Here is a 22,513-nt window from a genome sequence, read left to right on the forward strand (position 1 = left end):
GCACTGCCGAAAGCTTGCAACCACTTATAAAAGATGTCTGGGGTGGGGATACCTTATCCAACACCACACTCACCTCTCAGGACCTCAGTGGCTTCAACTTCATTACTACTTGTTCTTGGGACTCTCCCTTTCGTACAGTGGCAGTACAGGAAAACAATCAGGAACCAACATATGCCACTCCTGCTTTACCTTTGTTGATAACTGGGTGGGCTCCAGCATTTGTCAGCAGCCTTCTGGAGGTCCTTGGGAAATAGAGGTCCAGGGCATTTCTTTACTTCATGCAAGAATGTCATACAACACGTGATTAGAGGACAGATGATATAGTCATTTCCTTGGAAGGGTACCATTCACTTCATTTGCATTTCCTTCTGCTTGCAAAGGGAGTAGAGCATTAGCATCCTCCCATCTGTTCTGGTAGGTTTCTTCATGGTAATTGTCTTCCAGAAACACAGCTCTTGTCAGCTGAGCTTTCACCAGCTGAGATCTAAAATATCAATAACTCCAGATTCTTTCCATGGTATTTTCACATAGAAAGAAAAATTAAGAAGTCTGCTGCCATTCTGCATTGTCTCCAAACAATCGGACTCATCAGGCAAATGAACCAAACTACTTTTGAAACTGAAAACGTTCCATGAATAACAATGTCACAACAGCACACACTACTCCTGAAGTCCCTGGGTTAACAATGTAAGAATCAATGTGTATGAGCAACCACAGGAGCCCACAGAAAGGATTTTTACCAGTAACACAATCATTGTTTGGTACTTATGAAACTACACAGTTATGTTAACAAGGAAAAATAAGCAAGATTTTTGGCAAGTTTAGGAGATAAGGTGAAAGCTCACAAGTTTCTAATGACAATTATGTGCATAAGAAGTCTGGGAAATTAAAAAGCTTCAACAGAAGTTTGGCCACGACAGTGTAAAATATTAAGTGTTTCAACCACAGCCTTGCATGAAACAAGACCAAAGAGACACCAAAGCAGATATATTACAAGTGAAAAAAACTTAGACTGACCATTGGCCAAGTAGAAACTGGAGAACCAACTGCTGTAACTGCCACATGGAAAATGTGAATTCCAGATGAAGAGTTGCAAGAACAGATTGGGAAGGTGGATCTCTGGGTTTTTAAGTGGGTATTTCAACCATATTCTGGCTAGGTTATCAACTACAAGAGGACCCTAATCAGTGCCCAGTGGGTGAGTTGGTTAGCTGTGTGAGCTAAGTTATGGGCTTGTCTATGTGGGAAGTTGTTACAGAAGCTAGGTGTAAATTTAGAGCACAAAGGCTTTTTTTGTACCAGTTCCCGGACAGGTGGCCAACACTATTCTGCTCCAAGAATGTCTTTCAGAGAAGGCAAAGCTCAACACCTCAATGACACTGAGTACTGAAAAGTGGTAGCTTGCGATAGCTATTTCACATTCCCCCCACTCCCCTTCTTAAATATAGGTAGGTCCCAAGAGTGCAAATGATTGAAAGGCAAAGCAGGCTAACAGCAAACTCAGGGCAAGTTTTTGACAATTCTCTAAGCTTTGCTTCTCATCTGGGGAGAGGGGACATTGTGCTTTCACGCATGTCTCTAAAGGATATTGAGATGCAGGAGTAAGCCGCGCCATAAGGAAATTCTACTCGGAGAGGTACAGGGCACATTACCTTTGTCTATCACCCACCGCAAGGAATTTCACCAAAGCTTTCCAGTGTACTACCCTTAAAGACCCGAGTATGAGGGCTCAATATCAGCAACCCACATCATGCCATCAGTTCAGCATCCCTGCTAACCCTGTTCAGTTACACTGCACTCTGTTGGACTTTACATTTATTTAGCTTCATGCCTGACTAGCAGTGGCCAAGAAGTACAACCTGGCATTACAACCTAAGCTGAACTGTTTCACATAACTTGTCCCTAATACTAAGCTTACCTTCACATGTGACGACCCTGCAGCTAACACCAGTGGCATCCTGTAGTTCACCACCAATAAAGCAGAATACCAGCATCTGACCCATTGATTGCAACCCTCTAGGCAGTACTTAAAAGCTAACCAATTTAATGAAAATTGCAGGAAAATTTGGGCAACATGAGACATGAAGATTTTTACCTCACTAAGTTGGCACAAGGTCCTGGCCACCGGCAGCTCTGATAAACTCGCTGGATCACCGTTTCTGACCCATTCTGCACTTGGCAGGAAACCGTCCGTGTAACCGTATAGTGACACCAATGCCTGCAGAGGAAAAGGACACCGTTAGCCCCAGTAAGACAGCAAGCTGAACCAACATATATCAGGCTGTAGCAAAACCAGACCAAGTATCTGGGGGTGGGGTTGTTTCTTCTGCCAGCCATAGCTAGCCTAACTTTCAGTCTTCATTTCTCACCCCACCCTCTCCCTCCAATAGCTGCAGAAAGATTCCCTACTTCTGCCAACCTGAACCACAAGAGATCTAGTAACGCCTCTTGCTTGGTCCTCAGAGGCCAGAGTTTTACAGTACACAATTTAGGCCTGTTAGTTATCATAAACAATAGGACTTTAGGAAAAAAAAAAGAAAAAAAAAAAGAAAAAAGCATTCCAAATCTCTTGATAGGCAGTTCCCATTGTACTTGTCTTAATTTCATCCTGCTCATTATGGTATCGCTCCCCAGCCTCCCACCATTCCGAACAACATCTGAGTTGGAAAATTCTGCTTTTTGGTGTGGAGTTCATTGTCAGCAGGGCTTATACAAGGTGGGTGCTGAACAAGTCATGTTGCTGTCCTGGTGAGGTTACAGTCTAAAAATGGGCAAGAAAAAACACAGGGGAGGGAGGGACTAGTGTCTTATGTTGTCTCATAAGAAAACAAGAGTGAGACCAACCGCCTCCTCACTATAAGGCATATGAGAAGGCAGGAACTGCAGCATCAGCCCTGGGAAGCAGGACACATAGACCCTTTCCACCTTCTCTGAAAAATATGTTTTTAGGTTCCAGTGTCACACTCCAGGAGGAGGAAGGACCTTTGCAAGCATCATTCATATTTGCCAAATACCGGTTCACGTTTTTTTGCCACTTTCCTACTGACTGGGGATCAGAACTGGGGACACTAATGGGAAGTGCAGCCACCAGCTTGTGCTCCAAAACGTACAAAGTGGTTGTGTAAGTATTTCCTGGGCATGCAGAAGAGTCCTGCTCCTCATCTGCCTTAAAGTAAGAGCCCCCAGTACAGCTGATCTCCAGTTACCGCAGTGGCTGCCCATCCTTGCATACCAAAAATCAAACTGCTGCACAGTGGAAACAGGCACCTGAACATCCCTTCCTCCCTCCCTAACCCACCTTCCCCACGGCAGTTTCATTCTTCTAGCATTTGCCATTTACAGCATTTGTTGCTTTTTGTTTCCCTTTTGGATTCCCCTCCCATCTCCGCAGGAGGCTCTCTGGATAACTCTCTTTCCCATGAATAGGAGGTACACATGCCAGCAGCCAAGCCGAGCACTGCAGACCACAATGGACAAGCTGGGGCCAGCAGGCTGCTCACAGAACCTTTGGCTACAGCCAGACGGGTAAGCTGGGGCACCAAGGGAGGCAGTGGCTTTCCACCCGGTGCCATGGAGCCCATTAGCTGCATCAAGGTAGAGCCATGCAGCTTTCCCTGCAGACACTACTCCTGCTCACAGTTCTTCATCAGGAAGCGCGGGCTACAGTTACATCTCCGGTGATCCCAGGCTGGTGGGGAGGTCTTAGAGAATCACTTCTCTCAGATTTATTGAGAATCTATGGCATATATACAGGGACCAGACACCATAGTACCCAAATGTCTCTACTAACATCTACATCGCAGAACCAGAGGGCAAAACAGGGGTGAAGAAAAGATGAATGAAACTTCAGATCATATGATGACAGCAGATCCTTTAACAGGCTCAACACAACTTCTGCACAAAGTTTAGGGAGCAAAACCAGAAGAAACAACGATGGGAGCTAAGGACTGGAAAGGTGATAGTTCAAAGTAAAGTTTTCTTTTTAATTTCACATGCACACATGGTGCAATCAGCCGTTTCATCTCTCCAAGTCTTAGCCATGGGGTTTGTTCAGATGGGTATTGCTGAATAAGATCTCCTCATAGCATGGGAGCAGCCAGCTGAGCATGGAAAGAAAAGCAGCCAGGAGAAAGGGCAAGTATGAGAGGGGTTGGGGAAACCACAGTTCTGTTTGATTTACCTTGAGCGTGTTTTTAGCACAGTGCTTACAGCTATTGGAAGGCCAGCACTTCTGCACAAGCCTCAGGGCAAAAGCATTTCGTATCAGGCAAAACAAACTGCACATATACAGAACCTGACAGGATAATGACAGAAGCATATGCCCTAAAAATTATGAAAAACAAAACTTGGGAAAGGAATTAGTCCTACCACAGGAGAGGAATGATGCAGTAGTGTGCACTCTGGCAACATCTAACAGAGCATAAAGGGACATGAATTCTAACAAATTCAGAATAAATTTAAAAACGGAGCATAATTATCAAGGACTTAAGTGCCTCCCCTCATGTTAAGACCATTTTTCTGGTTTGTCAATGAAATCCCTATATTTATTTACACTTGCTGTGCTTTGACTATAACATAGCTTGTATATGCATCTCTCTGGCATTCTCCCATCAAAGTCATCTGGGAAGAAGTACCGTTTCTATGGAGTGGAGCTGGATTATCCAACACTGATTATTTCACTCTAATGCTGATTTTGGTGGGCTTCCAAGACAACCTGTCCCACCTTCTTGGGTACACACAAAGCACTTCTGTCAGATAAAAAAATTCAACCGCACTCTAAGCAAAACTCTCCATATCTGATGCTGACACTAGAGAGCTTCATAATCCTGAAGGCAAATGAGGTGGGAAGGTGAACAAAGACAAACACCACCGCACAGCCTAGCACAATGCAGAAGAGAAAGGCAGGTGTTGGAGGCAGGCTCCGGAATTGCCAGAGGCAATCTGGCAGCCTATCTGCTCTGGTTAATGTATAATGGCAGCTCCAAACTGCAACTCTTAAGGAGAAATTGGAAACTAACCATTACCCTTTTAGGTGTTCCCTTGCATAGACCCAGATTTAACATCATCTTGCTCCTTCAAGGATTACTTTCAACCAGCTTGAGAGTCTAGCACTACATTTGTGGATCTGGAGCTAAACAGGTGGCACTGTGCAGGCTGCTTATGTCAAAAACTGCAAGAAAGGTTCATTATTTTAAGGTACCCACAAAAGCTGGTTTTGCCAGGGCTTTTGTGGGTGCTGCAGCACGCACACAGATTTTCTTTCCAAATAAGCCCCAAACTGCTGTTGTCTGAGTAGGTGTCTTGCACCTTTCCTCTACCTGGTCCTTGGAATAAGGTGCTCGAGTACATGTATCCCCACGCAAGTTCAAGAATTTTGGCAGTTAAGTTGTCATTTCTGTGTTGGAAAAGCCTTTAGAAGGAAGACATGCTGGACGGACTACGTAACAATCTAGTGACAGAGCCTTAGGCAGTGGTTGCAGGTAAAGGCTGCTCCCACTCTGCATGCACAGAACAGAAGCCTGCTCATTGGTGACAGGAGAAACCCAACACTTTCCCAGGTTTATTTCCTCAGATGACCTGCTCAGGGACCTGTTATAAAAGGAAACAGTTATTATAGGAAGCGAGAAGCTTCCCTGAGGCTCTCCATCACTTTCCTTGCCTGAAGCCATCACCTGGGTTTCCCAGACTGAACAGGACTGATAGCTCATGTCAAAACCTTAGATCCTTCATGCAAATCTAAGGACAACCTTCCACCTTCCTCAGCAGGAGCACCAAGAGTTCAGTGTCAGTGATAAAGTACCACAACATCGCCTCACCTCAGCACTCTTGAGCCTTCTCTAAAGAAGAGCCACCACAGTGTGGATCATTGGAGGGGGGGTGGGGAATAGTCAGACTCCAAAGACATGCAGATAATCTGACAAGAACACAGATTTTTCTAACTTCTCTCTTTACCAACAGAAGGAAGAGTTTGATTACAAAAGTACCCACCGAGGCATGAAAGGTACATTCCAATTTGCAAAACGTCACACTATTAGTTTTCCATAAAGGCATAGTTTTCCTAAAAGTTGCATTTGTAGATGTTTGGTTTTTACTGTGGCACAGAAGCAGGTGAGACAGAAAGACAGGAACACAGCTGATCAGAAGATGCATTTGGATATATAGCTTGGTACTCACATATATAACAGCACAAACGCAGACAAAACCACCCCGAGATTTCTCTTTGCAAGCCAAAAGTCAGTAAGAACAATCTCCAGAATGCAAACGGGCTTCACACAAAGTGACGAAAGGCTCCATCATGGCTTACAGAGATTATAAATGACCCTTTATATTATATACAGATGGTAGCAAGAAAGGTTTAGGACTTTTACTGGCATGCATCCAGGATGGCAGAGAATATATTGCTGCTTATTCAAAAAAAATATTCCAACCAAGCAAACAAAATGATCCAAATAGCAGCTCCTTTAGGGCTGGGTCTGTCGGATCTCATGCATGCTCGTCACCAGCATATTTAGCACAATGCCCCACAGCACCTTGTGGAATTGGATTTCCACTGCTTTGCTTGCAGAGGCAAGTCTAACTTGGTCCATTTTCCCCAGCCATTTCCAAAGAGATATCCCTCTTCTCCCAGGCTATTTGATTCTTAGCCGACTTTCACAGACAGAGAATCTGCAGGCTGTGGCCTGCAAGCTACTGATTTAGTTTCAATCCAGGGACACAGACCAAGATCTCACATCTTGATCACAGCTGACAACATGTCGTTCTAGAGGGAATACAAGTGTTGATGCCAGCAGATACCCAACCTTATTTACTGTGTAGGTTCAGGATGTTACTGTGGACATTTCAAGCTTACTAGAGCAAACTCAATAGTTTGCTTCCATTTGGAGATATTCTGAAAACTACTATTCTGAGCATAAATGGCTCCTTCCCTCAGCAGATGCTGGGAGGGAGTTGCCGGCTCTCTGCTGACTCAGCAAGAGCAGTGCTGCGTGTCTTCAGGCACCTGGACGCTGGAGGAGACAAGAAAACCTAACTTTCCAGGGCATGCACAGAGCAGGCTGACAGGACCTCAGAGGGCAGCTGGACTTACACAGGGAGCTTGAGCTGCATTTTCCTTCTGTAGGAAGACACTCTGGAGATTCTGGATGTCTGTACAACCTATAATTCTACAGCAAGAGAGAAAAGGGACTGCAGAGGGTGGAGAAGTATAAGGCAACAAATACTCAAAGTAGAATACTGTAAGTTCCAGAACAGCCATATACTCACTTATCAAAGCTTAATTCCTGGCTAGCATGACTCAATTCACTTAGAGCAATCATTTCACAGATGGGAAGACAATGACAGACAACAAGCTTCCTCCTTCCCCTTTCTCACCATTTGGATTTGCACAGTACCATTTCCTAAGCCCATCACTCAAAATACGTAAGGGATCCCTCCACCCATCAGCCCACTGCGAATGGTTAGAAAGACTGACACCACAATAAACTTAGAGCCATCCCCAGAAGTAACGTTTGCTTCTTTCCTAGTCCAAACTGCTAGCTTTTATCCAAGTTTCTCAGACTCCTGGGGGACCCTGGAAGACCTTCTAGGGAGTTCGCATGAGAAAAGCCAACTGGTTGTTAGTAGGCAATCCTACAAGTTAGACTCTGAGCAAAGCCATTTATGCTGTTATAGAGCTAAGTAAAAATGGAGATTTAGTGTGGTTTTAGTACTTCCGATGAAAGCACATGCCACAGAGTACAACACAAAAGCTCAAATCACCAAGGCTTAACTGGCCAAGACAGAAGCAAGCAAAGCCTTTCTGGGAAGGGAAAAAAACCAACCAAACAAAAAAGGCTTTATATGCAGGATTGTTTCATCAGCACCTGTTGCCTGTGTCTAGGCATGAACTGACCCTCCTTACTCCCAATAAATGTTACAGAAGCCTCTCAATAAGGCTGGCATTTCTGATGCTTGTGATTTACCCTAAGCTTCGTGCTGTGTAAACAACTGCACTGAATTATCTTTTTGTTTCCATAAGGATAACATACTGTGTGTTATACTTAGCAGAGATCAACATTTAGGGCACAGAAAACAGTAGGAGTGTTTTGATAGTTAGGTAGATTTCCCCAAGTTTCCTCATAACATTTTTCACTGGAGCTATCAATTTCCCTACAATCCTAGAGAGGAATTTCAATAAAATCAGAAGGTTGCTGACTCTTGCTGGAAAAAACTTGCCTTTCTGACTCAATGAAAGCAAACTGTGCCCTTTTCTGTGTGTAAATAGTACAGTATCCCACTTACTTTGCCAGAACAGCAATGCATATGTTGTGTGCTAGAGCCCATCGTTAAGAGGAGCTAGTTTTTTACATACTCCGCCACGGCCAGGAGCAGAAGTTGCCCTCTACATGTCAACAAAACCAGATTCAAAGGCTGCCATACTCTCTGGGGTATCTCTTCCTGAACCGTCCAGTTCTACATAACTACATTATTCCTTTCTTATTCACAAATACACGCTCCCTGAATGTGCTTTGACTCTCATCAGGATCAAATTTACTGGCTAATTCAGTTGGCTGTGACCAGATTACTCTTTACTGCTGTGACCTGGCTAAAAAGGAAACAATCCCATCATGTTACTGGAAAGCTCAGACAAAAACCAAGCTGGGCTTAAGTTCCTCCTGTTCTTGACTTTCTTGGCTATATTCATGCTCTCCCCAGGTGACTAGGTTTTAGGATCCAAGGCTGTCATTCAACTCATTGTCCAGCAAAGAGCCAGCTACAAAATTCAATTATGAGCAGCAGCCTCCACAATATTAGTATGTTCAGAGTTGATAAATTGATTCAGGTCTGTAGATTGATGGACCACTGCTAAGGAATCCATGAAAGACCACCTGACAGGGGCGAGGGGTGGCTGTACACAAGCTTATGATGGCAAGGTTAATTTCAAAGCAGAGTCTGCGCTTCCATTACATGACAAGCCACAGTAATCATCTTGTCAATATCGATGTTTTACGCATGCCTTACTCCCACTGAGTACTTCAGAGTCACTAATAGAGGTTACCCTGACTCCTGTGAAAAAGGGAGAAAAATCTTTGTAACAGCCCATTCATTTTGGGAAATGAATAAAACTGGAAGACTGCTGGTGTTTCTGAAGCCAGACAGCAGCAGCCATTTGAAGCAGCAGAGAGCCAGAGGCACGAACAGGAATAAGACAAGTTCCAGGTCTCCCACTCCGCTGTGTTGGTCAGACAAAGATTGGAAGGAACTCCAGTCTTTCTGCACACACCACCCCACCCCCCCTGATAAGAGTTTTTAAAAAGTGACCATAAAAGTAAGTTCTGGCTAGCAAAGTAAGATGGGACAATTTATCTAGGTACCTCCCAATAGCATAACCCTTCCCCAGGGGCCAATATGTTCTGTGCTTAGTGCACTTCAAATACTTAGTTGCCAATAAGAGTCTTAGTTTTTCCCCACACAAAGTGGATTATCAGAGATTGCTGGAGGGAGTTTAGTCCTAGAGGAATCTTTACCTTAGGAGGAAAACACAGTTCAGTCTGCACAACAGCTTTAATCTTCAGCAAGTTCTGCAGCCAAGTGCATTTAACTGTGCTTTCCTTGCTTTGTTGTGTGCATGGTTGACCTTCCAAACAGTATTACCTCAAGGGCTGAACTCACTTCAACTGCACAAAATTTTGCCTTATCCTTCTGCAGCCACTGAAGTTACAGGGGTTAAGGGAAAAACCTCTCCCTACTGGAATTATTAAAAGCCTAGAAGCAGAATAGCCAAATAGTATAGAGCCACGGGTGCAAATCTTTTTCAGAGACAAAGAGGGAATCCAGCTCCCCAGAGCAACATTCAGCTTCTTCAGCCATGAGACCATTTCTCTTCCAATCCCCCACCTCATTCACAAGGCACCTTCCAACTGCTGTAACTACGAAGGAGGGGCTCTGAAGATGATAGCACTCGTCTGTTACACGCACTTAGTCCATTTGTACAATGTATTAGTGTATGTACAGGGTGGATCTAAGTGCAGAATATAACAGAGGCAGATGAGGACTTAAAGCTTGAGCAGGCAGGCAGCACCAGAAATAAGTTAGTCATGTTAGTCACGTTCAATACATGCACCACTGTGCCTCTGTATCTGTTTATGCGTAAGGGGAAAGAGGTGAGAAGGCACAAGGAGTATTTCTCTAGCATAAAGTCCCTGATTTATATCCACTACCCAACTCCTCTCAGTTTACTAGAGGCATGTTCCAACTGAATCAAACAATATGGTTGACCTGAACCATAATTACCTTCATCATGAAAATGGAAGAAATAGTCCATGACTGAGTGTTCAGAAATAAAAGGGGGGTTCACTCCTATGAAGTGCTTTGCTCTTACAGGCATTTTTCTAGGCCCTGAACTGTCCTGCGGCTCCCTTCCCCAAGCTTACCGCAGTCAGTGAGAAGACAGTAGTTTCCAGTATCCGCAGAGGGAGGTAAGAGGAAATGTACAAAAATACCCATGGAATCTTTGTTGAATTAGGCTGGCTTGATGGAATTTGGCATTCGATATCCATGCAGCATGGAAATCATGGACAATTACAACGAAGCATGTCATTTTTGCAACATAAAAGTTCCTTAAATTAGAGCCTTTCAAAAGGAGAACCTGCGTCTAAACATTTCTGCACAGCTGGATAACCTGGTTGTAGATAGGTCTCCTACCTTCATATTACCAGCACATCCATAGTGATGTAACATAGAAAGCCCGACCTTGAAGGGAGGGGTGGTGTCAAGCAAAAAAAAATATCCTTCAGACCTTGACTGAAAGTAGAGAGCTGGGATTTAGAACACCCACTATTTGTCTGAAATATACCCCTGTGTTCAAAGACAACATTAGGCACTTGTCTACGTGTCTTCCTCTGAAGATCTGACCTAGAACCACTTGAGGACAGCAGCCCTGACCTTCATCAAAGTACAAGACTAACTGATAAAAGTCAGTGCCTCTAAATTTACACCAAAAAACTCATTCAGAATTAAACTAAATTTGAATTAGTAGGAGGTGGAGGGGAATTGTAAGTGGAAAAACAGGACGTCGGCACATGCCTGCTTGTCCTCAAAACTTTTGTGAAGAGAAAAACTAGCATAAGGAGTCAGCAACCCTGCAAAAGCACCCTGTGCTTTACTAGCACTCCTGTTGTGGCTACAGAGTCCTCTCCACCATCCACGAAGTCAGTACCCATAGCTGACTTTAATTCCCCTTGCTACATCAATCATAAAAAACAACACTTTGCACAATTTGAGTCCTCCAAAATGGACAAACAAAGCTCCTGCTGCTTTTCAGTACCTTCATATCACATTCTTAGCCCTACAGGGCCTGCATCTGCATGCATCAACAACTAGTCTGCAAGGATTGAACATGGCCTGCTCCTGAATTTTTTTTTTTTTTGCTTATAGAGCTCTGTACAGGCAACAGGGCATCTTTGTGCCTTATGCTCAGCCCTCTGTTGCCAAACTCACAGCACTTCCCAGCAGCAATGAAAGCCACATGCATGACAGGAACACAGGGACTTTGCCTAAATGAAGCAGTGTTTTTCATTAGCACTATACTGGCACCAAAACCCACAAGTTACAACAGAACAAAAGGCAATGTCAAAAGGAGAGCACTGAGCATATCAAAGAAAAAAAAAATTGGATGGCACAATCAAGTCATCGCTTCCTATTACTTGCATGATGTTAATCTGCCCACATAATGTGCTTGTTTCGGGTTTTTCCTGGAGCTAATAGTAGAGATATTACTGTCATTGGAGACAGGTAGACCCTTTTGATATCTAAAAAGAAAAAAATATATTGAAAGAGTTGCCACAGACAAAACATTGCTTTTCTCTTTAAGGAATATTGATTTGTTTTCCTGAACTATTTCAACACTGAGAGCAGTGCCCCGTGGGCCCAAAAAGGCACCAAAAGCAAATCAGAGCATCAGCTTCAGATTAACAAGTGTTAGGCTGCAACTGGAAATAGCTGTACAGACAGCTGTGTCAGGGAGACAGAACCCAGAACTCTTCTAGCAACATTTATTCCACCTGCCCTCCCTCTTCCTCTTTTCCTGTGGCATGTTACAATCATTTCATTCAGACTAGGTCTCCAATTTGTTCAGCAACTTGTAAAGGAATTTATGGGCTCTGGTATACAAGGGACTATGCAGCAGAACTTTCTAGAGTAGTTCTCTTACCATGTGGTTGCCCATCATGGTCAGGAGCTAGATTTCATGCACCAAGGGGACCTCTTCCTAGAGTGAAGTTGCAGTAAGTGTGCAGGCTCAGCTTTATCCCACATCACTTCTGTTTCAGCCAACTACCTTACAAAGAGCCAGACATGACAACATTGTCATTGAAACTACTAAAGAAACAGCCTTTCCTCAAACACAAGAAAACCCTACAGCTTTCTACTGTTTCCAGTGCTGGAAAAGGTGGTTAGAAAAATAAGCAGGTCTAGACAAATCCATCTATTTATACTGCTTTGAGATCCTCTTTTCCCTTTTTGATTTGGCAGCTTAGCCACTTGTGTTCAGTGAGGCAAGTGAAGTTCAGGTACCCATCAGCCAGCAGCTGCATTAGGCCTGAGACAAGACTACTGCTGGTGCTGCAGGAAGATTTCTTTGGAAATACCTGCACCCTACCAACATGCCTGTACCCCAAGAGCAAAGCAGTTTTCTCCAGTAACTGCTCTACTGATATGCCAGGCCATTCTGACTACCAGGCTGTGTTGCATGGAGTAGAAAAAGCAGACTGGCTGTCACTTGCCCAGCTCAGAGATCCCTAAGATGAGCCACGCAAAGCCCCAGTTCAGTAAAAACAAAGCCTTGCAAAACCTCTCTGTCTGGGTATTCAAAGCGTTAATTGGTTTGAAAAACAAAACCCAAAGCCTGTGTGTTAATTTGCTATTTAAATTGAAATTTTTTTATTCCATGTCTGCCATGTCTGGCACAAGGCTGTCCTGGGCGTTACTACAATAAAAAATAATTTGGAAAATAATCCTATTGTTCCAGTCACACCCATGGGAATTTCATGTGTAGGGAAGTAGGAACATCAAAACTGAGATCTGTTGTGTGATCAGAGCACTGAGTTCGCCCTTTACAACAGTCAGTTTTATTCAAGTGCATGTTGGAAGCGAGATCAGAAACAGCGAGCTAAGGCGGGAAGATGTCTCAACACTTTAAGGTTAATAAATTCCTACTTGCACAGCCTAAAACTCTCAGAAATCATCTTTAGTGTAGTAAGTTAGCAATAATACCCTTTACAAGAACACATCCACACCCATGGGTGGTCAGGTGATCACACTGTTACCTTTCCTGCCCCCCCTCAAGCCAGTCATTCCCCGTGCCCGTCTAAACACAGTAATGAATTGCCCTAAAACACTTCCCAGTTGCCAGTCACAAGCCCTTTCAAAGTGCTTACTCTGCACAAAGTGGAAGCTTCATCCAAAGCTCTATGCGACTATAACACAGCTTGGATACGGTACTTACAGGCACACAATAATCTGCCACACCAGCAACCTCCCTTTCACCTTCCTCCAGACCCCCACTCTCACACTCTGCCGACTGCATCGGTCCAATGCCATAAGAAGTAACCACATAGCATTTGCTGTACATCAGCTCTTCTGCACACAGTAGTTCGAAACCCCTGCTAGTGAACACTCTATATTGCCTCATCAAGTTTTAAACTCACTCTTAAGCAGATAACATATGTTTTGATCACACAGAGACAGCTGCACTTCAGTATCTGTCTACTGACAGACTACAAAGACATCTAGAAACAAAGAGCTCTAACTAGCTATTTTCAATTTTAAAAGTTCTTCTGCTTTTAACACATCTTTCTAAGCTTTCACTGGTTTTGGAAGCAGTCACCATACCTCATTTGTAGCCAAGAACAATTATTTGTATTCTCCTTCTAAACCTTGCTGCAATCCAGTTTGTCCATTAGAAAAAAAAAAATCTTAAAAAAAGAAAGCCTTTCTTTTGCAGACAGAAACACTAACACCTTTCCCTATTATTAAAAAATTCTTGAGCAATCTAAGGACCACTTTAGTGCCTTGGTGCTTTGGAAGCCTCTATTTGGAAGGGAGATGGTCTTGAGGGAGGAGATCTACATTTCGGTATCCAGGTGGAAAATGGGTTTGGTTTGGCCAAGTAATAACAGCCGGAAAAAACCTCCGTAGCCTGTGCACGCACAGTAGATTCCTTAAGAATGATAACACTGCCTTGAAACATTCCCGAGTACACACATGAGAAACTGGATGGGGAGAAAGCAGCACTGAGCAAGAGAGAGGGGACAGCAGGAGGTCCAAAGGAGAAACACAGACATTTGGCCAGAAAAACTCCTGCCCTGTTCTGTGGGGAGTTATCAGCATGGCAAACTCCATTAGACAGGGTTTTGTAGGTGTTTTTTTGTTGTTGAAGTTTAAAATTACCTGCCAATGCAAAAGGTAACGCCAACGCAGGGCAACCTAGCTGTCTCCACCAAGGCAAAGTAGAAAACTCCACAACAGCATTTTAACCACGAATTTGGTAAGGGTGCAAACTGATGCACACAAGTCAGCCATCCTTCTAAAGCAAAGGCTTCACAGGCATCCCTCGCTGCTCTGCTGGGAACACGAATGTCTAGAGTTATGGTGAAAAGTCTCAGTCTCTGCATGCAAAGCAGCAGCGACTGACACTAGATATGTCCACATCCCATTTTAGACATATACTACTTGCAAAACCTTGTGGCGAATTCAAGGCAAAGCCATTAAAGCTGACCCTTTTTTCCTCTCTTATTTACACAGATTTCTTCAAAAACAGAACATTCAGGGGGTAAAGAGTGATAAAAAGAAGAACATGGAAGATAAAAGTTCGATTAAAAGAAGCAGTTATGACCTGTATTTTTTTGATGGGTGACAGTTATTCTGTATTTTTCCTTCCTTTTTTGTAGTTTGGTAAGAACAACATAGTGTTGCTTTACTCACTGGAGGCAAACCAGTAAACCTGTGAGTGACACATGGCTGTCAGCAACAGTCTACGGTTTATTATTACACTAAGCCCATACGCAAACAGCCTTCACACATCACAGCTAAAACTTGCCTGTGCTTTTTCTCCCTCATACACACATACATAAGAGTGTTTCTTTACAACTTTCAGTGCAGCTTGGAAAAATTTTTACATGCAGCATCTCAGCAACGGATGATGCCAAATACAGCCGCCCTGCAAGCAAAGACAGCAGCTGCCATCACAACAGCACTAACTTGACCCATTTATAAGAAAGCATATCAGGATGCCATACACCAGCCAAGCCACTGAACACCAGCATTCGCTGTACACATCAGTGCTGAATGTCAAAATAAATGGCTGTAACAGGCTCATGTCATGTACTTCTTGCAGCAGCAAACAAACAAAAAAATGGTCTGAGTTTCCATTGAAACCACTTTCACATACAGAAATCAGAAGTTTGGTTGAACCTTGGAGCACGGAGTGATGGAACAACTGAACAGCTTCCCCTTGCTGTTGATAGGTCCATGGGAACAGCCCAGTCACTTATTCAATTATTACTGGCAATATCTGAGCCACGAGCCATGTGAGGAGTGTGCAGTTCCAGTCAAATGCTTGTGTGGGGTTTGGTGGCTTTTTTTTTGGCTGGTTGGTTGGTTTTTTGGTTGAGTTTTTTTAAAGCAAAACAAAACATAGCCACACACATCAGAGCTCACGCAGGTGCCCTGCAAAATCAGCCGTGCCCCCAGAGATGCTCAGATACAAATCAATAACCCAGACACGAGTAGCACAAGACGACTCCCAGGCTCAACCAGGACACTGGCTGAAGTGTCTGATACAAACCAACCTGGTTTCTGGTTCCATTCAGCTCACGAGACAAATTGTGACAATTCTTATCATTTCCACACTGCCAACTCTTCCCTCTCTTCCCACCCAGTGCAGACAGGTACAGCTTCATCCTTACCTTCCCAAAGGTTATGCAGCAACTCCTCCAAAAGATACCTGCGAGCTGAAAGCTTGCTTTCAGCAAAATTCTATAGTCATTTGTAGAAGCTGCTTTGAAAACCTTCTAGTTCAGAAGCCAATAACCACTTGGCAGAGCCTGACAGACATAATTAGAGAGCTTGATTGTTTCAAAGGACATTACCCAAGAAAATGAATATGTTGCTGCAGTCCTTGCAATAAATTTCCAATGGGTTTGGTTGCAGAGGTCTTGAAAGGGTTTTAGCAGACTTTTAATTATGCTATGAGGACTCAAGTATTTTTCTAGTGCTTGGCAAAATGGGATCCTATTATTTCTGCTTGCAGTGCACACTCATTGAAAGCTTATCCACAGGCCTACAGCCTAAGAATTCCTACAACTTTGTAATCCAAAATTTTTGTATCATTTGTGATATACATTAGTGACTTCCAGTAACAATGGCCCAAGAGAGAGCATTTTACTGTGTGATAGTTTAAACCATTTGGCTCAGCGCTGTATCCTGAAATACACTGCAGGGAGACTATATATTTTGCTGCAGGTTACGCTGATTTACAGCAGCATTAAGCCAAGTGCTGTAACATCCTACAGAGCCAATTTGCCTTTTAGCTCTCTGCTATACTTCAGACACTGCATGGGAACAGAGAAAGTTCACAGCATCACAGCCCAGACCTGCCTTTGCTCAAAGGCTGGTACTGTTCGGTAGCACCAGTTGTTGCAGGTGTTTTTGCACCGACCCCGGTGGTCACTGCTGCTTCTATGGGTATGTTACACATTCAGCCTCCCACAAACCTTTCATTGCAGTTGGGGAAGGGAAAGCACCACAGCCTGTGCCATCACCCAACCCTCTGCTGCTGTTCAGTCCAGCCTGCCCTGCTCAGCACCTCCATCTCCCACCTCTCAGCCTGCTCTCCAAACCAAATCCTTCTCTGCAAAGATGACTCAAATACTAACTCCAAGACTAATTTCGGTCATCCAGGCTTAGAGAGGTGCAGTAAACAGGGACCATGAAGACCTCTATTCTGCAAGAGTGGAAGTTTATACAAGTGCCAAGTATTATCATTCATAGATTTATTATAAACTTCTGCATATATTCATATACAATACTTCGGATTTTGTAGCTTTCCCACTAAGATCTAACCACACCCTCATGAAATAGTCCCAGAGCCTTCCCTGACACGAAGAGAAGTACTACTATTCCCGTTTTATTTGGGGGAAAGAAAAGAGGGAGCAAGAACTTGCAAGTCTCAGTTCCCAGACTTTGTGCTGCTCTATAGAACATACACTGAGCATTTAAGGGAATGGTCTTTTTTCTTGGGAAAGAGGGTGGAAAACAAAGCCTTATGAATCAGCCAGCTGATAATTAAAAGCAACTAAATCCAGATCACTAAGCTGCACATGAGAATCTGAACTCCTCAGATGCTGAATTCCTCTGCCAACCAGAAAATCCAGGGTCACTTGCCCAGCTGGTCACTATTGTTCTGTCCAATAAAGTTCTGGCAGGAATGCATGTTTAACAAAATACAGAGATTAGGCATAGCAAAGAATGCAGCTCCCCCCTCAGTGTTTAGGTTAGTGGGGTTTGCCATGTTGAAATACTGAAGCTTAAGCATATCAGATTTTCTCTGTCCTGTACAGCTAGTGCCAGTGACAGACACAAGCTGACAGCCTAGTTCTCAGGATCACTGCCATTTTAGCTTTAAGTTCATTAAAAGCAGCATAAAAAGTTCACCTCAAAGCTGCAATGATCACCAATTAAATCAGTGTTTTCTTGGGGATGTAGAGTACCAAATTAGAGGAGCACCCTGTACCTCCCATGCACCAGGAACTCTTGAAGGGCAATTTAAACCAAGCCAGAGACTCAAGGGACCAGATTTTGAGACCCTTGCAACAGGCTAGCTCATCTTCAAACGTCTTAGGATAGCCTAGGTTTCCAGAAGGAAATCTAGCATCCAGTGACTAAACAGAGCATCAAAATCGCAATGATCTTCCTAACATCTGACTTAGCTCCTGACAGTTCAAAATCAGGATCTTTAGCTCAATTTACAACAAGGCACGCAAGACTAGACTCAGATGCAAATGATCTCGCACAGATCTTCAGAGATCGTGCAGGAAGACAGCTTTTATCAAGTCAGATGCCATGCACAGAGCAGCTCCGATACCTCACTGGGCCAAGAATTTCTCAGCTCAAAAAAGAACAGTGTTAGACAGATATTTGAGACTCAGAAGTAGATTTGCAAAGGATATAGTCCTTGGAGAACTGTGTGAAAGAAGGTTATAAACAGCCTGGTTACACCTCAAAGTTAATGGTTTATGTTTAGAGATACCAAGGATTCATAAGTTACCCTGCAGGGGGTTATGGTAGCTCACCCTGCATGAGCAGGAAGCATCTAAGATCCTGTTACCATGGCAGTCTCTCCTCTCTTTCCCCCTTCACAAAAAGCTGAAAAGTAACTTTCTGTCAGAGCCGCACAATAAATCTGGAACCGGTACAGCTGAGATAGGGAGCTGCCAACAGCCAGATCTAGGTGTTTTCTTCCAGGAGAGCCTTTTTTAGCCATCCCAGCACAGTAACAGAAACCTTATTTTAGCTGGTATCACTTTCATTGCCACCTGAAAATGCAAACAACTTAAAGCTTGCACCAGATACAGCAATGAGACAAGCAGCCAGACAGCCCACATTGAGCAGGGTGGCAGAAACCAGACCAGTTTTAGGGAAGCAGAAGAGGCAATCAGGCAAGAACAACATGAGGAAGCCAAGCAACCTGAGGCCAGAGGAAGAGAAGTGGTATCAGATTAAGAAAACAAAAAAATTATTTTTCTTTAGGGAAAACACAAGCAGAATCTCCCTTGTGTTGGAGCATTAAATTCATGTCCACCCCCCTTCACACACAGGCACGCTGGAGAGCTCTTGGTAGATCTGTCACCCATTGCTGCTTCAAATGAGGATTTGAAAAAGCTCCCTGTGCTCTGCTGTGTTTACAGCAATAATGAGAGCCTGGAGGAAGGGGTTAGAAACATCTGAGTTTAATAAGGGCTAAGCAGCACACAGCAAAAAAGCAATGTCTGCCCTTCCGTTCAGGGCTACCACACCCCACCAAGCACCACAGCACCAGGCCAATGGGAGACTCAGCACGGAGACGTTATGTCATCCAAACGGCCACACAGCCCATCTGCCCCAAGCCTTTTCGAGATGAGAAGAAGCATTTCAAACCAGCCGAGAGCTCCCAGCACCAGTTTTGAACAGCTAAATAAGCAAAGTCCTGTGGGGAAAAACCAGACGTAGATTGACCCCAGGCATAAAACAAGCCAAGGACAGAAGGGAAGTTTATGTGCAGTCCCTTAACTGAACAACTCCATCTCACAAGGTCATCACAACAGGGCAAAAGGAGTGTTTAGCTCATTTAGCACCTATGCTACTGCCTTTTCTTAGTCCTCAACAGCTCTAACATCCAACACGCACAGGGTAAGGAGCATCCTATTCCAGTTGCGTGAAGACCATTAACCTTAGCATTCAGGTTCTGCAATCACATTTGCTGCAGCCCTCTCCTCACTTCTGCAGGGTCCACCCCCAAAACTGTCCTCACAAACAGGTATCTTTCATAAAACACCTTTGCCTGCACTGCACATTCTTCCCACCACACACACTCTGTTTTTATTCCACCGGTAAGTGGGAAGAGTCTTGCCCATCTGCAAAGTCAAAACCAGCTCCCCTCTAGAGTGCACATACCCACCCACCCCCAAAAAAAGAGTGGGTGGGTGGTGGAAGGACACCCAGAAGAAACAGCACAGGACCTGTTCGTAACCCTACAGACTCAGTACAACTTGGTTACATGACCATATCCAAGGAGATATTCCCCTGCCTCATGATTTCATTGCACTGGCATTCCTGAGATGCTCTGAGCAAGCACATGCCTATATCTAGTGCAAATACTGCAAAGAATATCACTTCCACCCAGTTCCTAGGGGCAGAAGAAGTTGGAACTGATTAAAAAGACATCTGACTACATAACCTGATGTCAAGGATGGACATGACTAGATGCATTTCTGTGTAGTGGTACCTCACATTAGCTTTAAAGTTTTGACAGATGGTTTGTTTGCTCAGCACAAAGGAAGGTGGCTGCGTCACGACAGTCTTACTCAGCTCTCATGGGACAGACAGGAGACATGCAGCAGACCACAGAGAAGTAAAGGGAAGAGTCCTACATAGGAGAAGCTCACAGCTACCTTCTCTTCTCAGCTTCAAAGAGGTTTCAAATTCAACTGCTATGATTTTAAGTGGTGGATTCTCCTTTCCAGGTAAACCACATAGCTATGGAAGAGGAGACTGGTCTGTCCCAAACAGGAAACATTATGAAGCTGCCCTCAGCTTTTGTCTCAGTAGCATCCATTGTGTAGGCCTCTGGGTGAAAGCCATTTCTTAACAGATCAGAGAGGTCTTTTTAATTTGCCAGAGCTATGATTTCCCTGCTTTGGAAGCTGAAAATGACTCTCAAACCTGAAATAGCTTCCTATTTGTTGGTCCTCAAAGATTCAACTATTTTCAAAACAGCCAGGCCTAAACATTAGAGGCATCACTGTCAACCAAGTACACTCTTTATTTACACAACAGTTCATTTCCAAGAGGAGGAAAACATCAAACTTGCCAAAACATCTACATCATGTTATTCCATGCAATAAATTGCAAGTCAATAAATAATCATTTCTTTCTATAAAGGAGATAATGAACGAAAACAATAAGGAAGAGTATCACAGTTCCCACCCTTGTAGCAGTATTAAGGACTTCAATTCAGACCAGTGCCACACTGCGCATAAACACAGTAAGCAGGAGCTTTAGTATTATTCAACTATATAAAAAATTGAAAAAAATGCAGGACAGTAACCCAATTAGTAGCATTCTGCTTCTTTTAACTTCTGCAGCTATGATCCTTAATGAGTCTTTGTTATATCTAAGTTGGCACAGGCTAACTTTATGCTCAAAGCCTCAAAATAAACATTATGCCTCAGTGAAAGTAAGTTTAAGCACTGTCTAAATCTGTCTAATCAAAAGTGAGTTGGGAGCTTTGAGCATATTGCAGAAACAAGGTCAGATGAATTTTAGTATTACCCTACAGAAGAAGTAGTCTATGCTTTACAAAACAATGTTCCCAGACATGCTAGAGGTCTGATGCAGGAAAGAACATGAGTAGCTGGTCCATTATTCTAATCCAGCAGACCCAAAGCACTCTGTGCTTTTAGTCTTTCATCATTACCTCAAAGTCATCCTTCATTTTTCCCCTCTTTATCAAGACACAGCCCAATATAACAAAGATGTGAATAAATATTCTATGATCCAAGTGTCACAGAACCACTCCCCCTGAGCAAAGCTGTAAAGTTTCTAACCTGATGTGTTTCAACTAGGATTTTAGTACACTAACAAGCTCAGCTTTGAGAAAATGAACAAATAAGGGTTATTGAAAGAGACACATTTGTTAATTTATCCAAGGGAGCACAAGTTCTCTGCCACCCATTGCTTTGCCTCTCCACTCCCTTTTTCTTGTGAGAGCTGGTAAATGAAACCTGCGCGAGAGGAAATGATTCACACAAGCAGCTGGAAAGGCAAGACAGTAGGAGATTTCCTAAACTAATACAATTTACTGCAGTAACTACAGTCACGTCTGGCATTTCAAAGCCATTCCAGCATCGCTAGGTCCTCACACTACCATTGGCTTCACTGTTAATTGCATTGCAAAGTTACAGCACCAAACTCCACAATTCAGATGAGGATCATATGGCTGCAGAGTCCAGGAAACAAACAACGGATAGTTCAAGGGTTTGGCGATGAGCTTAAGACCTTGTGACCTCTTGGTTACCTGGGTAGGGCACTTCAAAGGGGAATTAGCGCAGAGGACTCAGCGTGACACAAATCCCGGTTTGTTTGCTTGGCATCCTCACACAGTCCGTAGCAAACCATAGAAAACCAGAGACCCAGGCAATGAACAGGCTATTAGGTGATGGAGGGAATGACTCAGAAAGCAAGATTCTGTCCGTAAAAGGAAAGAGAACCACATTTCTCCAATATGTATAGTTTTATAGTCCACACCCACTTAAGAGCCACAAGAGGACTGGAATTTGGGGCTGAAATCAGGTTCAAATCATCTTTCTCTGGTCAAGAGAGAATTAACAGACAACCATCAGGAAAACTCCAGATACATGTTCTGAAAGCATTCTGACAGACTGCATAAATCAGGAATCTGATTTATAGATCACCTTTTAATATTAAGAACAGGCTTCTACCACGTAAAGAGACCCACACTTACTTAAACTTACTAAAACCTCACCTAAGAGGCTGGAGGTTGTTACATCACAGCGCAGTTGTGCGCAGCCCTTCAAATGGGGCTGGGGAAGAGCAATTCCATCCTCGCAAACATGTAGCTGCAGGACTAGGCACAATGCAGGCAGCTGTTTTGAAAAGAACAAATCTACCTCTAACAGGTCCACCTGTACATCTTGATCTTGAAAGCCAGCCTTTCAAGTGACCCATTAAGAGACTGCCAGCCTCAAGGAATAATTGA

At 43.6% G+C, this 22,513-nt stretch overlaps 1 protein-coding gene across 8 annotated transcripts in view; it reads right to left on the reverse strand.

Annotated features, from left to right (window-relative positions):
- COL26A1 (collagen type XXVI alpha 1 chain) overlaps positions 1-22,513 on the reverse strand; it is a 196,484-nt gene that overhangs the window by 153,228 nt on the left and 20,743 nt on the right. For all 8 annotated transcript variants that reach the window (XM_075112786.1, XM_075112780.1, XM_075112782.1 and 5 more), the window contains one exon: positions 2,096-2,218. Coding sequence is in view for 7 of the 8 variants with exons in the window: in XM_075112780.1 (XP_074968881.1) it covers positions 2,096-2,218 (123 nt within the window). In the remaining variant the exon portion in view is untranslated. The remainder of the gene's footprint in view (positions 1-2,095; positions 2,219-22,513) is intronic.

Source organism: Phalacrocorax aristotelis, chromosome 18, assembly GCF_949628215.1.
Source record: "Phalacrocorax aristotelis chromosome 18, bGulAri2.1, whole genome shotgun sequence".
Classification (NCBI taxonomy): Eukaryota; Metazoa; Chordata; class Aves; order Suliformes; family Phalacrocoracidae; genus Phalacrocorax; species Phalacrocorax aristotelis.